Genomic DNA, 18,202 nt, shown 5'->3' with positions numbered 1-18,202 from the left:
GGAGAAGGGAAAGGCTATCCACTCCAGTAGTCTGGCCTGGAGAATTCCATGGACTATATAGTCCATGGGGTTGCAAAGAGTCAGACACAACTGAGTGAGTTTCACTTTTGTAGTTGATTTACAATGTCATGCCAGTCTCTGCTATCTAGTGAAGTGACTCAGATAATACATTTCTCTTTCTTTTTAAAATATTCTTTTCCATTATGGTTTATCGCAGGATATAGACTATAGCTCCCTGTGTTATAACAGTAGAACCTTGTCGTTTGCCTGTCCTCTATATAACAGTTTATGTCTCCTCGCTCATCCCACACTCCCAGTCCTTCCCTCCCCCATCTGACTCCCCATGGCAAGCTCAAGCCTGTTCTCCCTGTCTGTGAGTCTGTTTCCATTTTGTTGATAGGTTAGTTTGTGCCATATTTTAGATTCCACATGTAAGTGATATCATATGGCATATCTGTCTCTCTTTCTCATTCACTTCACTTAGTATGATAATCTCTAGGTCCATCCTTGTTACTGCATATGGCATCATTTCATTCTTTTTTTGGCCGAGTAATATTCCATTGTATATACATACCACATCTTCTTTACCTGTTCCTCTGTTGAAGGACATTTTGGCTGTTTCCATGCTTTGATTATTGTGAACACTGCTGCTATGAACACAGGGGTACATGTACCTTTTTGAATTATAGCTTTAGCAAGAAATATGCCCAAGAGTGGGACTGTTGGATTGTATATTGGTTTTTTGAGGAACTGCCACACCATTTTCCATAGTGGATGCACCAATTTACATTCCCACCTAATGTAGTGTAGAAGTGTTTCCTCAGAGAAGCTCACTCTTGATGGTGGCCCATGAGTTGTCTCAAACACTCTTTCCCTTGAGAAGCATTTTATACTCTCTCTATTCTGCTAGCCTACAAGTTGGCAAACTTTTTCTGTAAGAACACAAGAGGACAAATATTTCTGGTTTGGGGGCCAGATGATTTTTGTTTTATCTACTCAGCTCTTGACATTGTAGTATGAAAGGAGCCATAGGTGATATGTAAATGAAGGGACATGGCTGTGTGCCAATAAAACTTTATTTACAAAAACAGATGGTAGGCTGGATTTGACCCCCAGGCCATAATTTGACACCCCTGCTTTATTCTATCATTTTATTTAAGTCTCTGCATCACATCCACACTAAACCCTTTCTAATTTATTTTTTTGTTTGTTGTCTATCTCTCCCACGACATCATCTCCCTGATGGCAGGGACTCTGCCCATTTTGTTCCTTGCTGTGTTGCAATGCCTGGAACACTGTCCAGTACACAGTAGATGCTCAGTAAACATGTGACAAGTGAATGAATGAATGCATGCATGAAAAGTATTTCAAAGAGAAAGACCCAGTTACCTGGAGAGAGTGAAGTACTTGTTCCTATGATTCTTCCATAAAATTCCTGGCTACTGGTTAATCTTCACTGTTTACTGTGAGCTACAGAAGAGAGAAGGGAGAGGGGGAAAACATCTAAAAATGAGTTGATTTTTATTATTTTTTTCAACCATCCACTCCTTTTAAAAATTTTATTTTTTATTTATTTTCGGTTGTGCTGGGTCTTGGTTACTGCTTGTGGGCTTTCTCTAGTTGCAGTGCTCAGTGTTTCTCATTGTGGTGACTTTCTCATGCATCCAGCTTCCACGGGATGCATGGGCTTCAGTAGTTGTGATTCACAGGCTCTAGAGCACAGGCTCAGTAGTTGTGACTTAGTTGCTCTGCGGCATGTAGGATCTTCCAGGACTAGGGATTAAACCCATTTCCTCTGCATTAGCAGGTGATTCTTATCCACTGGACCACCAGAGAATGATTGCAGTTTAGGAAACTGTGTCATACTATGCATTTAACTTCTATGACTTAAATTCTTCTAGCATGAAAATGGAAAGGGAAGAGGGTGGGAGGGAGACAGAGAGAGAGAAAGAGAAAAAGAGAGAGAGAGAGGCTGAGAAAGAGAGGTAGGAGGAGGGAGTGAAGGAAGGATGAGAGAATGAATTAAATAGAATGGGCCATCCTGTCTACCTTTCCATTAAATTTGATACCCAAAAGTCAGCTTGAGATGGAAGATGGGAATTATTTGGAATATTTTTAAAATTAATTTTTGTTGGAGTATAGTTGCTTTATAATGTTGTGTTAGTTTCTACCATACAGCAGAGTGACTCCGACATGTGTATACACATATCCCCTCTTTTTTGGATTTCCTCCCCATTTAGGTCAGCACATAGCATTGAGCAGAGTTCCCTAGTTATACAATAGGTTCCCATTTGCCAGGGTCCAGTCCCGGTGGATCCAGGGAATTGGAAGCGGGGACAGAGTCGGCGTCCTAGGAAAGAACTTATTTAATTACAGATATAAAGAGAGATTAGAAAAGGATAGTGTAGTAGGAAGTATTAGTGGAGAAAAGAGGCTGAATAACTTGGTTTACATGGAAAACCAATAAAACTCCGAGACAAGGAGTTTGCACCACCTATGTAGGCCACTGGTGCCCGCTTAAATAGCAGAGGGTGCCCCGCCTTGGGCTCCCTCTCACATGGGTCTTATAAGCCAGGGCAAAATTAGTAGGCTTGACAAGCCTCCACACTCCAGATGGGAATTCAGCCAGAAAAGAAGAGAATGAGAAAAGACCACACGGGGGAAACCAGTCTTTCCAGGAACTGGTCCGTTTCTTTATTTTCCAGGTCCACTTTTATACTTTTAGTTATACATAGAGATAAATGCAAGAAACAGAGTCACACAGGGTCAGCTCCTCCGACCCTTATCTAAAGACAGTGTCCTCAGCATATCTTTGTTCTTACAAGGGTCTTACCTTTGTTCACAATATCTTCTGGTCTGGAGACCAATTAACATTTTATGGCTCCACCTTTCTTTCTATTGATAAAGGTTAATCGATCAGAAAACTTGTTTTCCCTTAAGATCTATTTAGTCTTAAGACAGTGACAAAGTTACATTTTTACATAGCAAGGACACAATGATTTATAACAAAGAAAGAGGAGTACAGTGATCTATAACAAAAGAGAAAATTCATTAACTCAAAAGCCTAGTATTGCTAACATCAAAACTACTATATTTCTTTTTCTACATTCCAGTTACATTGATTAACATACTCCCAGGTGCCTAAGGATATGGAGGCCTGGAGGCAATCATTAACTCCACAATGAAACCCTTCACCAACATGATTTTTGTCTTTAGAAAAACCCTATGCTAACTAAGACTTTGAAAATACTCCAAACTCTCTGTGCTGTTTATGGTTGAGAGGTTGTAAACAATCATGTACGTAGTAGCAAGAGTGTGGATAATCCTGTCACACAAGCTAGTCTGCCAGCAGAGAGGTTTGACCTGAGACACTCCTTTTATATGCAGGAGACTATTATCTGGAGCTCTAAGTTAATTTTCCAGAGAAAGGTGGTTGGGGATAGCCTCTGTTAATGTCAGAAGAGTAGGTGAAAGCATAATGCAGTAAGGCAGGCAGACTCTGGTTTTGGGGCAGATGCACGAGCAGATCCAGGGAGGCTCGCTTAAGGCCCGACTCACCTTTGCCTGTCGGGCCCCTTAACCTCATGACCTTTGCCATGGGCGGGACTCCTCGTGCTGGCTCCTGGCACCATTAGTTATGCATTTTATAGTGTTGATAGTGTATGGGGCTTCCCAGGTGCTGCAGTGGTTAAGAATTCACCCACCAGTGCAGGAGATGCAAGAGGTGTGGTTCAGTCCCTGGGTTGGGAAGATACCCTGGAGTAGGAAATGGCAACCCCCTCCAGTGTTCTTGCTAGGAAAATTCCATGGACAGAGGAGCCTGGTGGGCTACAGTTCATAGGGCTGCAAAGAGTTGGACAAGACTGAGCAACTGAGCACACACACAACAGCGATATATGTCAATCCCAATCTCCTGTTCATCCAGCGCCCCACTTCCCCATTTGGTGTCTATACATTTGTTGTCTAGGTCTGTGTCTCTGTCTCTGTCTCTGTCATCTGTACCATTTTTTCTGGATTCCACATATGTGTGTTAATATACAATATTTGTTTTCTCTTTCTGGCTCACTTCACTTTGTATGACAGTCTCTAGGTCCATCCATGTCCCAACTTCATTTCATTTTAAAGTTGAGTAGTATTCCACTGTACATACACACCACATCTTCTCCATCCATTCCTTTGTTGATGGACATCTAGGTTGCCTCCATCCCTTGGCCACCATCAACAGAGTACAGGAATGCATATGAGGGAGTCATCATCTATTCAGAAACATTTGATTTCTTCATCCCACATGAGTTCCAGGCTTCCCAGGTGGTGCTAGTGGTGAAGAACCTGCCTGCCAATGCAGGAGATGTAAGAGATGGGGGTTTGATCCCTGGGTTGGAAAGATCCCCTGGAGAAGAAAATGGTAACTCACTCCAGTATTCTTGCCTGGAGAATCCCATGGACAGAGGAGCCTGGCAGGTTACAGTCCATGGGGTCACAGAGAGTTGGACGTGACTGAACGCACACAGGCACTTGTGTGAGCACACACACACACACATGCACACCTGAGTTTCACCTTCTGGAGACAAACATCTTGCCTTATGATTCTCCTTTTGATGCCTAATGTTCATACATAAATATTTTACAACACATCAATAGAATATTTTGCACATATATCCCTTATAATGTGTGATACACTAGACTATATATTACATATACAGAATAATAATCCCTAAGCCACATGTAATGTATTGATTGGGCAATGGAAAAGACTTCCAAGTGCAATTTTGACTTTATATAACCCTTACAACCCTCACACAGAACACTAATGTACCAATTCCCCAACCTCTAGATACCCTAGAAAACGTGACTTTTCTTCCATTTTCTCAGATAGGAGTGCAGTGGCGCTTATCACTTATCGATCTCTTGGGAGTGTTATAAATGGATCCTTTTTCAGTGATAGAAGAGGGATAAAAGAAGTCAACCTGAACTCTCAAGTGATAAGTGGCTCCATTGGTGTGAAGGAAAAAGTTCATCTATCTAAACCTGTGTTCCTGACCTTCCAACATACTCAGGTGAGCAAAATCTCGGCTTTACCTTGAACAGGTGAATTATCAGTCCAGGCAGGAAACTGAATTCAACTCTGATCACTCAGAGTTAAGAGAACTAACAAATGTTGAGGCACTCAGAAATGACAAATGTGGGACAGCTAGTATCACACTTAAGCATAAAAAGGCAATGGGGGAAAAAAGCACTGGAAGGATGAGCATTGCTCAGTGAAGGTTGCAGGTACACAGGAAGATTGCCCATTGGAGATGGAGGCAATTTGCAGCAGAAAAGCAGTACAGAAGAAATACCAGAGCTGCCTCTTCTCCCTCTCATCCGTTTCTCTCATTGGTCTTATCAATGACAAACAACCTGGGGAAAACAGTGCATAACAGTCAGTCCCAGAGATAACCAGAGAAGGGCAGAATAAATGAAGAGCATTTATTTTTCACCCACAGTGAAAGCGGGGTATGCAACACTTCCCCACAAGGGTTTCAGAATTTTTCCAATCCAGTTTCCAACCCAGTGCACCTCAATTAACCTATAAAGCTGAAATGATAAAAACCAGAAGATCCACTTTCATGCTCTTCTCTTTCCAGCCAGGTGGTGGGAGGAGAAAATATTTCTGTGTCTACTGGAAAGGATCAAAGGATGGGGGTGGCTGGTCGACGGAGGGCTGCTCTCATTTGGGCAGCAACGATTCTCACACCCAATGCAAGTGCTCCCACCTTTCCAGCTTTGCTGTCCTCGTGGCTCTTGCTCCCAAGGTACAATGATTTATGGTCCCTTACAGTGAACTTGATTGTGTCCAGGAATACTCTCGGAGTCTCAGGGAAAAAAACAAAAACAAAAACAAAAACTCTGAGATAAGGAGTCAAGCAGAAGTAGATTACTTGAGAGGTAATTCCAGGAAGCACCAGTAAGGGACTGGGAAATGAAATGGGAAAGAGACAGAAGCCAATTAGAGAAGCCAGATGCCAGGTACCACTATGAGTAACTGGGCTTACTTCCCTCTGGGAGATTTTTGGAGTCAGGGTAGAAGACACACCTCAGAGTCATCCTAACTGAATGGCGAGAAAGCTGGGTTATTTATGCACCACCTCCCTTCAGTCATTTCTTGAAAGCTACATCATCGACTCAATGGATATGAATTTGAGCAAATTCCAGGAGATAGCAGAGGACAGAAGAGCTTGGCGTGCTGCAGTCTATGGGGTTGCAAAGAGTCAGACAAGACTTAGTGACTGAACAACAACAACAACAACATCCAGGGTGTATTCATCCTCTTGACATGTCCATGGGCATGGGCAGAGTGTGCTCAAGCTAGCAGAGAAAGCCCTCAATCATTGAAAAGTCAGTTGTCAGCCCCTATGGTGGAAAGATCCATGGAGACTTGTTACTCTGGAGGAGTAGAGCTAACCCCCATCACCAAAGCACACCAGAACAAAGGCAACTGACCATCACCCATGTAAAAGCATAGCCCTCTAAACTTCCCAGGTCCCAACCATATCTCAGATAACTCAGATTTAAAGAAATTTACCTAACTTGTTTCCCCATTTATTTTAAACTCCCATTTATTGAGCATTGACTGGAAGATAACACCATATTTCTTATGTAAATGCATAACCTCATTTTGTTAATTTAACAAACTTATATATAAGTATCTTTGTTGTTGTTGTTGAGTCACTAAGTTGTGTCTGACTCTTTGAGACCCTATGGACTACAGCACATCAGATTCCTCTGTCCTCCACTATCTCCTGGAGTTTGCTCAAATTTATGTCCATTTATAATCAGTGATGCTATCTAACCAACTCAATGGGCATGAATTTGAGTAAACTACTATGTGTCTGATGCCATTCCAGGCATTGTGGATATTACAGAGAACAAAACAGCCTTCATGAGATTATATTTGATTGCCGTCTTGTCCAATAGGATCACAACACGTGGTTATCGAACACGTAAAATGTGACTAGTGTGACTGAAGAAACAAATTCTATTCCATTTGAATGTATTTAAATTAAGAAATAGTATAAAATATTTTCCCACTAAATACAACTTTGCTTTTGGGTAGGACCATGCTTTACTTTCACTCTTTAAAATATAGCATTTGATTGAGATTCTCAGTAAGTGTTAAGTACACACTGGATTTCAAAGACTGAATATGGAGGAAAAAGAGTACCAACTAATTCATTAATAATTTTTACACTGAATGTAATTTGAACTGGTTATATTTTTGTTATATCATTATATTAATTATACGACATTCAACACATTGAAATGATAGTATTTTGAAAATGTGTACATGAGTGCTAAATTGCTTCAGTCGTATCCGATTCTTTGTGAGTGTAGCCTGTGAACTATAGTCCACCAGGCTCCTCTGACCATGAGATTCTCCAGGCAAGAATACTTGAGTGGGTTGCCATGCCTGTCTCCAGGGGATCTTCCTGACCCAGCGATTGAACCTGCCTGTTACATCTCCTGAATTGGCAGGCAGGTTCTTTACGACTAACACAACCAGGGAAGCCCAATATTTTGAACATGTACTGTTAAATCAATTTGACTTGTTTCTTTTGACATTTTCAAAACTATGGGTACTAGAAAATTTTAATACATGGTTCATCTGTTTCTATTTTTCAATGCTGGGCTAGCTCTGTGTGATAAATGCTATAACTGCCTGTATTTTGAAGAGGGAATCACCAAGTCTCAGAGAGATTAAGTCATTTCTTTGGGAGCTGAACTGGAAAGCCCACCTGATGCTCCATCAGGAACATACCAGTAGAGCTGGAATAATAGATTCCTCCTTTGGTGTCTTCTAGGAGGATCCTGTGCTGACCATGATCACCTATGTGGGGCTGAGCCTCTCTCTGCTCTGCCTCTTCCTGGCGGCCCTCACCTTCCTCCTGTGTCGATCCATCCAGAACACCAGCACCTCCCTCCACCTGCAGCTCTCCATCTGCCTCTTCCTGGCCCACCTCCTCTTCCTCGTGGGGATTGATCAAACGGAACCTGAGGTAGGTGAATTAACATATTATTTATTTCATGGTCCTAATCCAATCTAGCCACTTAGTTTGAAGGAAAGATGGGATGAATGACAATAAACACCAATGATTGTGTAGGGTAAAAAGCAAGAGCTCCCATTTCATCTCTCTGTGTAATTTTGAACATCACCCATAATTTCTTTTTAAAATTTTTATTCTTCTTTTTTAAAATATAAATTTATTTATTTTAATTGGAGGCTAATTACTTTACAATATTGTATTGGTTTTGCCATACATTGATGTGAATCCGCCATGGGTGTACACGTGTTCCCCATCCTGAACCCCCCTCCCACTTCCGTCCCTATACCATCCCTCTGGGTCATCCCAGTGCACCAGCCCTGAGCACCCTGTATCATGCATCGAACCTGGACTGGCGATCTGTTTCACATATGATATTATACATGTTTCGATGCCGTTCTCCCAAATCATCCCACCCTCGCCTTCTCCCACAGAGTCCAGAAGACTGTTCTATACTTCTGTGTCTCTTTTTGCTGTCTCACATACAGGGTTATCATTACCATCTTTCTAAATTCCGTATATATGCATTAGTATACTGTATTGGTGTTTTTCTTTCTGGCTTACTTCACTCTGTATAATAGGCTCCAGCTTAATCCGCCCCATTAGAACTGATTCAAATGTATTCTTTTTAATGGCTGAGTAATACTCCATTGTGTATTCGTACCACAGCGTTCTTATCCATTCATCTGCTGATGGACATCTAGGTTGCTTCCATGTCCTGGCTATTATAAACAGTGCTGCAGTGAACATTGGGGTACACGTGTCTCTTTCAGTTCTGGTTTCCTTGGTGTGTATGCCCAGCAGTGGGATTGCTGGGTCATAAGGCAGTTCTATTTCCAGTTTTTAAAGGAATCTCCACACTGTTCTCCATAGCGGCCGTACTAGTTTGCATTCCCACCAACAGTGTAAGAGGGTTCCCTTTCTCCACACCCTCTCCAGCATTTATTGCTTGTAGACTTTTGGATAGCTCTACTGACCCACAGGAGAAAATGAACTACTCTTGTGATAAACCACTGCTATTTTATAGTTTATTTGTTGCAGTAGCTATTGTAACCCCAACTAACACCATCAGTCTGACACTCAAACAGCACTCGGTGCTGTGCCAATGACCATAATTTCTGAGGGGTTATTTAACAAAATGTTTTGAGTGTCAGACTGATGGTGTTAGTTAGGGTTACAATAGCTACTGCAACAAAGAAACTATAAAATAGCAGTGGTTTATCACAACAGTAGTTCATTTTCCCCTGTAAGTCAGTAGAGGGTGAGTGGAACAGGTGTAAAGGGTATCTCTTCTTCAACCTCAGGCCATGGGAGGCTCTCTCATCTTCCATACACAGCTTCCAAGGTCATCCCAAGATTCTTTCCATTTTGACCAAGTGGAAAGAGAAAGAGTGTGGTGGAGTCCTAGGAGAGGGGTTTATATGGACCTCTCAAATCCCATTGGCTAGAATCCAGTCACATGGTCAAACTAACTGCAAGGAGTGCTGGGAAATGTAGTCTCTGCTTGGTAAGTCACTTCCTAGTGACAAACTGAGGGTGGATGGAGGCTTCACATTTTGTTGAATATGACTTTGCTGGTTTCTGCCATACAGTTCATAAATAAAATTTACTGGAACCATGACCTTTGATATCTGAGAGCTAGGGAAGATGGATGTCCCAGTTCAAGCAGAGAGAGCAAGTTCTCCCTTTCTCCAACCTTCTGTTCTATTCATAACCTTGACAAATTGGATGATGCCAATCCTCATTGGTGAGGGCCATCTTTGTTACTTAGTCTATTGATTCCGATGCTAATCTCTTCCAGAAACATCCTCACAGACATGCCCAGAAATAATGTCTTATCAGTTATCTAGACATGCCCTAGCCCAGTCAGGCTGAAACATAAAATTAACCATCCCATCCCCCCAAAGGGCAAGGTTGATGGAGTATTAATTTGCTAACTCTTGTCTATTATGGATTTGAGTGCTGCTCCCACAGTGGCTCAGATTGTAAAGAATCTGCCTGCAATAGAGCAGACCCAGGTTCAATCCTTGGGTTGGAAAGATCTCCTGGAGAAGAGCATGGCTACCAACCCAGTATTCTTGCCTGGAGAATTCCATGGACTGAGGAGCCTTGCAGACTACAGTCAATGAGGTCACAAAGAGCTGGACATGACTGAGTGACTAACACTTTCACTTTTCACCCATGACATGACATTCATTTCTTGGCACTTCTGGCTTGCCCCATGCACAAGATAGGCAGATTTCAATGGTGGGTGAGGGTCCCTAGAAGATGTGTTGCCCCTAAGCAAAATTAAGAATTGAAATTCCAGGCTAGCATGCAGGAAATAATAAGTGTTAAGGATATAATTTGACTTCCCAGGTGGTGCTAGTGGTAAAGAACCTGCCTGCCAATGCAAGAGACATAAGAGACGCAGGTTCGATCCCTGGGTGAGGAAGACCCCCTGGAGGAGGGCATGGCAACCCACTCCAGTATTCTTGCCCAGAGAATCCCATGGACAGAGGAGCCTGATGGGCTACAGTCCGTGGGGTCGCAAAGAGTTGGACATGACTGAAGCAACTTGGCATGCACACAGACAAGGATATAATCATGTACAGACCACATCAGCTCCATGTTCCTAACTCTACTCTCCCTTCCAGGTGCTGTGCAAGGTCGTCGCCGGTGTACTGCATTACCTCTACTTGGCCGCCTTCACCTGGATGTTCCTCGAAGGGCTGCACCTCTTCCTCACTGTCAGGAACCTCAAGGTGGCCAACTACACCACTGCAGGCAGATTCAAGAAGAGGTTCATGTACCCTGTAGGCTATGGGGTCCCAGCTCTGATTGTGGCTGTATCAGCAACAGTAGGACACAAGAATTATGGAACGTATACTCAGTAAGCATGATGAGTGCATTCATGGTGGAAGTGGTGTCCATTACCAATACAAAATCTGAAACAGTGGGGTAGAGAGGGGCTAGCAAACTTTCTATTTAAAAAAAAAAGAGAGAGAAAAAACAGATGGTAACTATTATTGTTTTGCAAGCCATATGGTCTTTTTGGAAATTATTCAACATTGCCCCTGTAGTGTTATAGACAATTTGTAAATTAATGGATGTAATTGTGTTTAAATAAAACTTTATTTACAATAACAAAGAGTGGACCAGATTTGGCCTGTGGGCCATAGTTGTAACCCTTGGAATAGAATCAAGTATGGGAGATTTTCTGCCTACTTAGTATTGGTAATTGCTTACTTTTACCAGTTTCATATTGCCATGTCCTCTTTCAGAATAAATTATATTGATAAATTATAGTATCTTTGCAAATATAAGCTATGACAGAATACAAAGTATTGGGCATTAGAGTGCTAGGTACATGAAATCTGCTTGATTATTCATGTTGATAGTTTTTGTAGCTGAAAATTACTACTTTTACTCTCTTATTTTAGCAATAATTATTATTAGAATCTACCTTCAATGTGGGAGACCTGGGTTCAGTCCCTGGGTTGGGAAGATCCCCTGGAGGAGGACATGGCAACCCACTGCAGTATTCTTACTTGGAGAATTTCATGGACAAAGGAGTCTGGTGGGCTACAGTCCATGGGGTTGCAAAGAGTCAATCATGACTGAGCAACTAAGCACAGCACATTATTAGAATACATTTATTGGAATTCCCTGGTAGCTCAGCTTGTAAAGAATCTACCTGCAATGCAGGAGACCCTGGTTCGATTCCTGGGCCAGAAAGATTTGCTGGACAAGGGAATGGCTACCCACGCCAGTATTCTGGCCTGAAGAATTCCATGGACTCTATAGTCCATGGGCTTGCAAAGATGCAGATAAGACTTTCACTTTTCACTTTCACATGGTATTAGAACACATTATTAGCTACATTCATTGATCTTTAATTCTGTCAGGAAATTAAAATTTAAAAATGTATGCACATTATCTCATTTAATCTTTACTATGAGATCTATATGATGAAAACCTTGATAAAAGAAATCAAAGAAAATTCAAATAAATTAAGTGATAGTCCATGTTCATGGACAGGAAGACCCAATATTGTCAAGAAGTCAGTTTTTTCCAACTTGATCTATAGATTAAATGTATTCCCAACTAAAAATTATTTTGTGGATATTGACAATCCAGTTCTGATGTTTATAGGGAGTGGCAAATGACCCAGAATAACTAACACAATATTGAAGGAGAAAAGCAAAGTCAGAGGACTGATAATACTATCTGACTTCAAGACTTGGTATATAGTCACAGTAATTACTTAATCTTTTCAACACTTCAGTTGGCCCCACTTTACACTTGGGAAACTGAGGTTCAAAGCATGCAGTTTGCAAGAGATGAGGACCCATGTTTAATTCCACCTAAGATTCAGATCTGAACCAAACAGGTATGGACACTGCTCAGATATTGCTACAGCAGCCCGAATTCAAGTCCTTTTCTTTCTCCTAAGAAATCAGCAGCTAATGCTTATCTTTCTCTCAACAGCTGCTGGCTCAAACTTGATAAAGGGTTCATCTGGAGCTTCATGGGGCCAGTAGCACTCATTGTCTTGGTAAGTGACTGACCAGTGATATTTACTGGCCAAACACAGAGTGTGTTTCTTATCTGTTAAAGTGGAAATGAGATGCGATAAGGAAATACAGCCTAATGTGATCAACGCTTCTTGCTGGAAATATTGTCTTCAGATGTCTTTCCTCAGCTTCCCCCAGCTCCCTGGTTCCTCTGATATAACATAACCCTCTGCTGGGAAGTCTTTTAAAAATCCATTATTTGTTCATTTGACACACCTTTAGAAAATATTCACTCTGCATAGAACATTTTTCTGTTTGCCAAGAAATTCCTGATTACGTCCGTCATCCTGGTAGAGATGTGAATAGCATTCTTTCATTTTTAAAGTGTCCTGGCTTGAATGATAAATTATATAGTCATGCTAATCAACCATCAGATGTTATGGGTTCTATAGTCTGTGTTGTATAAAAGACCAGAGCCTATGTGCACATCACCACCCTTATAAAGTCTATATCTTTTGGGAACAGATTCTTAGGTCTACCTCAAGTTGGGTTGCATGACATAGCTTCAAAAGACAGTTCCAAGTCAATTCTCCATTCTGTTTCAACAGATAAACTTGGTGTTCTACTTCCAAGTTCTGTGGATTTTGAGAAGCAAACTTGCCTCCCTTAATAAAGAAGTTTCCACCATTCAGAACACCAGGTAAGAATGCACACCAGAATTAGTGGTACCCATCGATTTTTTTCCTATAAGACCACATTTTCTGGGACCACCCATACAAAAATAGGGTACAAAACTTCCAGGTAAAAGACTTTGCAGAGGAATAATTTTCAAGAGTGAGAAAAAAGCATTATTCTCAGAGGTCATAAACATTAGGTTTTCCATTGCTGCTGTGCAGAAAGGTTCATCAGTACCATCTTCTTAGATTGCATGCATGCATTAATACGAGATATTTGTTTTTCTCTTTCTGACTTACTTCACTCTGTACAAAAGGGTCTAGGTTCATGGAGATGCAGACACAGAGAACAGACTTGTGGACTCAGCAGAGGAAGGAGAGAGTGGGATGAATAGAGAAAGTAGCATTGAAACAGATACATTACCATATGTAAAATAGACAGCCAGTGGGAATTTGCTATATGATGGAAGGAGCTCAAATCTGGTACCCTGTGACAACCTAGAGGGGTAGGATGGGGTGCGAGGTCTGAGGAAAGTTGAAGAGGGAGGGGGCATCCCTATGGCTGATTCACGTTGATGTATGGCAGAAACCAATACAATGTTGTAAAGCACTTATCCTCCAATTAAAAATAAATTTTAAAAACTACATTTAATTTCAAAAGAAAAAATGAATTAGGTTCTACCTTCTTCAAGTTGCATGACTTCAAGGAAGACACTTCGCCACATGAGCTATTCATGAGGTTTAACTAAGGTAATACATGAGCGGGCTTCCGAGGTGGTACTAGTGGTAAAGAACCTGCTTAAAGCCTTTAGTGCCATGCACACCATGTAGTGATAAATGAGAGGTATTACTGTTTTTTCCTTTTTCAGAGTCATGACATTTAAAGCCATCTCTCAGCTGTTTATCCTGGGATGTTCTTGGGGTCTTGGTTTTTTCTTGGTTGAAGAAGTTGGGGAGACCATTGGATCGATCATTGCCTACATGTTCACCATCATCAATGTCCTGCAGGGGACTTTGCTTTTTGTGGTACACTGTCTTCTTAATCGCCAGGTAAGGCAAATCATTTTGTGTCTCACCAGCTTAATCTGAAAGTCTTGTTGAATTGTTGTTCATATCCTTGCCCTTCTCTGACCTTATGAAAGTCGCTTAGTCGTGACTGACTCTTCGCAACCCCATGGACGGTAGTCTATGGGATTCTCCAGGCCAGAATACTGGAGCGGGTAGCCATTCCCTTCTCCAGGGGATCATCCCAACCCAGGAATCAAACTCAGGTCTCCCACATTGCAGGCGGATTCTTTACGATCTGAGCCACCAGGGAAGCCCTGGAATGGGTAGCTGTTCCCTTCTCCAGGGGATCTTTGCTCTGACCTTGTATATTTATTATTTTTGAGTTGCCTTGATTCTAGGAAGAGGGTTTAGGTGCTTCTTGGGTAAACCATGTGCTCTGAGTCTCATCCATTCATCATTCCAATCTGGACCTGCCATATGGAAAAAAAGACTGTTAGTCTAGTTATTAATAACTTCTTTTTAAGTAAACTTTTTATTTTGGAATAATTTTAAAAGTATAAGAAAGTTGCATGCATTTGTCTGCTGGTGACTGCCATAAAAAATACCATAGACAGCGTGATCTGGTCAATAGAAATTTATCTTCTCACAACTCAGGAGACCAGTTGCCTAATATCAGGATGCCAGTGTGTTTGGGTTCTGAACAGGACTCTTCTTGGTAGATGGTCATTTTCTGAAAGTGTCTTCACATGGGAGTGAGAATGAGAGTTTACAGGTCTCTTCTTATAAGGATGTTGTTAATCCTATCGAACAGGGACTCAGTGCTTATGACCTCATGCATGCTAAGTTGGTTCAGTCGTATCCAACTCTCCGCGACCTCATGGACTGTAGCCCACCAGGCTCCTCTGTCCATGGGATTCTCCAGGCAAAAATATTGGAGTGGGTTGCCATGCCCTGCCCCCAGGGGATCTTCCTGACCCAGGGATTGAACCTGTGTCTCTTGTGACTCCTGCATTGGCAAGCAGGTTCTATACCGCTAGCACCACCTGGGAGCTTATGACCACATTTAACCTTAATCACTTCCATCAAGGTCATACCTCCAGATACAATTACATTGGGGAAAGTTAGGCCTTTCATATACGAATTTTCAGGGGACACACTTTAATTCATAGCAGAACACATATCAGTCTGGATATGGGAGATTCTGCTGTAGTAATAGTTAGCTCATCCCCCTCTGATTTCAGTGGCTTATAATGACAAAGGCTTATATCTTGCTCATGCTACATAGCTGTGGTTTGATATGTATCGTCTTCACTCTGTGATGGAGGCTGAAGGGGCAGCCCTTATTTATTAGTAGAACATTGGTGTGTTCATGGCAAAGGGAAAGGAGATTATGGCAAAGCACAGTTCAACTCTCTTTCATCGGCCAAAGCAAACCCCATGGCTGTACCTGAATTTGTCAGAGAGAGGATGAATAATCCTCCTAGCCAGGTGCACTGCATGGAAAAGTGCTGGTTTATTGGCATAATTTTATATTACCACAAACCCAGAAAGACCAGCTCTAATCCTGGTATTTCCACTAATTGGGTTGCTGTGTGACTCTGGAAGGGTTGCTTACTCTCTCCGAGCCTTGGTTTTTCTCATCTGCAAATATGGCAATACCTGCCTCGCTGGATTGAGAATTAAATGAGATAACATAAAACAAATGTCTTAGCAGTTTGTGGCACACATGTTCTCAGTGAGGGTCATTATAATTTCACTCTTTTTAGGGTAAAGACTGAAAACAACTTTCCTGGCTTTTCCCCCTTTGCTGTTGAGTAGAACTACCAGCAGTTAAGATGCTGGTGGTGAAAAGACCATCTTAACACTTTACAAATTTCTCTTTCACCTTCTAGTGCCCTGATGCTTGGTGCTCGTCACACACAGAAGAAGCAAAATAGAACTTAATGCAAACTAATGTTCAGTATCAAGAATTTAGATGTCTTTTTAAAAATATGATAATGTGGTTAAAGGAAGGCAATTCATGGAATCACCATGGGTGGCCTAGTGTCAGAGCTCTGAGTAAAAGTGACAAGGTTTTGCACGCTGGCTATGTGGTCTTAGGCAAGTAAATTTACTTCCAAGAGTCTCACTCTCTTCACATTTAATTGGGGGTAAGAGAAGTATCTTTCTTCTCTTGGTTCTTCTGAATGTTACATTGCATTGGTTAACGTATTAACTGATACATTGCCTATAAAGTACATTAAACGTTGCTAGTGTTCAATAAATAATGGCCTTCATCATGGTAATCATCACATCACCATTACCTTCTTTGTCATCGTCACCGTCACAACCATAATCCTTTCCATCATTATTACTATCAGATCACCACCACCTCCATATGGTCACCATCATACCAACATCATCAGCATTTTCACCATCACCTCACCACCATCAACATCATCATTATCATTATCCCATATAGAACCCTTATGGTGGCTTTCATTTAATAAATGCCTCTTTAACCAAGCAAATCCAATCTAAATTAAATGAATCAGCATGAACACGGCAATATTATACCAAGAATCAGTATAAGGGTGGCAGAGAATATGTCTCTATACCTATAATTTCCTGTTTTAGGGTCTTTTCTCCCAAACCAAGCTTTGGATGTAACACAAGCCTCTATATTCCTTAGGTGCAGATGGAATTCAAGAAATGGTTTAGTGGGGTGCGGAAAGGGGTTGAAACTGAAAGCTCTGAGGTATTTCGCTCTGCTACTCAGACCAAAATGGTAAGATGGGCTCTTCTGCAATGCCATGTACTTGTCTGAACTCAGTATCTCCTGCTACTAAGAACTTCCTGGTTGTTTGATCTGAAAAAAAGAGAGATTACATTAGATTCCTGTATTAAGCTGTGGAAGTTTCTGGATTTTGAGACCACACCCAGAAAATCTCTTTTTTCCCTTTTTCTTCCTCTCCCTCTTTTTTCCTTTCTTCCCTTTTCCTATCTTTCTTCCTTCTTTCCTTTCTTTCTTTCTCTTCAGTCCGTTAACAAATACCCAATGATATTTAACAGAAATATTACATGTATTCAACAACACTCTTTTAACAAAAATTAACTGAGTTCCTAGTTTGTGCAGTCACTGTTTTAGATATTGGGGGGAAATCCTCACCTTCACAGACCTGATATTTCAATAGGGAATAGTCAGACAGTAAATACCAAAAGTCGATTATACAGCGTGCTACAAAATGATATATGCTATAGGAAAAATATAGAGCAAAGGACTCACAGATATAGAGGACAAACTCATGGTTGGACTTGAAGAGAGGCCCTGTATAGGAGTGGGGACATGGGAGGTATTAACGATTGGGTATAAGATGGGCTCAGAGATCTATTGTACAACACAGGGAATATAGCCAATATTTTGTAATAACTTCAAATGGAAATTAACCTTTAAAAATTATATTAAAAGTTTAAAAAGAAAATTAAAAGGAGAAAAATTTAGAAAGCAATCAGGAATGCACCAGGCTGAAAGAGTCTTGTTGTTCTCTAGTGGCTCAGTTGTGTCCAGTTCTTTGTGACCCAGTGGACTATAGCCTGCCAGGCTCCTCCATCTGTGGAATTTTTCAGGCAAGAATACTGGAGTGGGTTGCCGTGTCCTCCTCCAGGCGATCTTCCCAATACAGTGATTAAACCTACACTGCAGCTAGGGAAGCTCTGTGGAAGAGCTTATTTTTAAATAATGTGGCCGTAATGAACCTCCCTTCCCAAGTGGCACTAGTGGTAAAGAACCTGCCTGCCAATACAGAAGACGTAAGAGATGCAGGTTTAATCCTTGGGTCGGGAAGATCTCCTGTAGGAGGAGGTGGCAACCCACTCCAGTATTCTTGCCTAGAGAACCCCATGGCTGGAGGAGCCTGGTGGGTACACTTCACAGAGTCCCACAAAGTCGAATACAACTGAAGTG

General features: G+C 41.5%; 1 protein-coding gene across 1 annotated transcript in view; it reads left to right on the top strand.

Annotated features, from left to right (window-relative positions):
* Positions 1-17,978, top strand: part of LOC138086185 (putative adhesion G protein-coupled receptor E4P) — a 34,927-nt gene extending 16,949 nt beyond the window's left edge. Inside the window, exons 8-16 of the mRNA XM_068980995.1 lie at positions 4,873-5,057; positions 5,628-5,795; positions 7,842-8,036; positions 10,718-10,953; positions 12,552-12,618; positions 13,186-13,277; positions 14,121-14,301; positions 16,931-17,026; positions 17,946-17,978. Coding sequence (XP_068837096.1) covers positions 4,873-5,057; positions 5,628-5,795; positions 7,842-8,036; positions 10,718-10,953; positions 12,552-12,618; positions 13,186-13,277; positions 14,121-14,301; positions 16,931-17,026; positions 17,946-17,978 — 1,253 coding nt within the window. The remainder of the gene's footprint in view (positions 1-4,872; positions 5,058-5,627; positions 5,796-7,841; positions 8,037-10,717; positions 10,954-12,551; positions 12,619-13,185; positions 13,278-14,120; positions 14,302-16,930; positions 17,027-17,945) is intronic.
* The last annotated feature ends 224 nt before the right edge of the window (positions 17,979-18,202 follow it).

Source organism: Capricornis sumatraensis, chromosome 9, assembly GCF_032405125.1.
Source record: "Capricornis sumatraensis isolate serow.1 chromosome 9, serow.2, whole genome shotgun sequence".
In the NCBI taxonomy this organism is placed as follows: Eukaryota; Metazoa; Chordata; class Mammalia; order Artiodactyla; family Bovidae; genus Capricornis; species Capricornis sumatraensis.
This window is presented reverse-complemented; position numbering and strand designations above follow the sequence as displayed.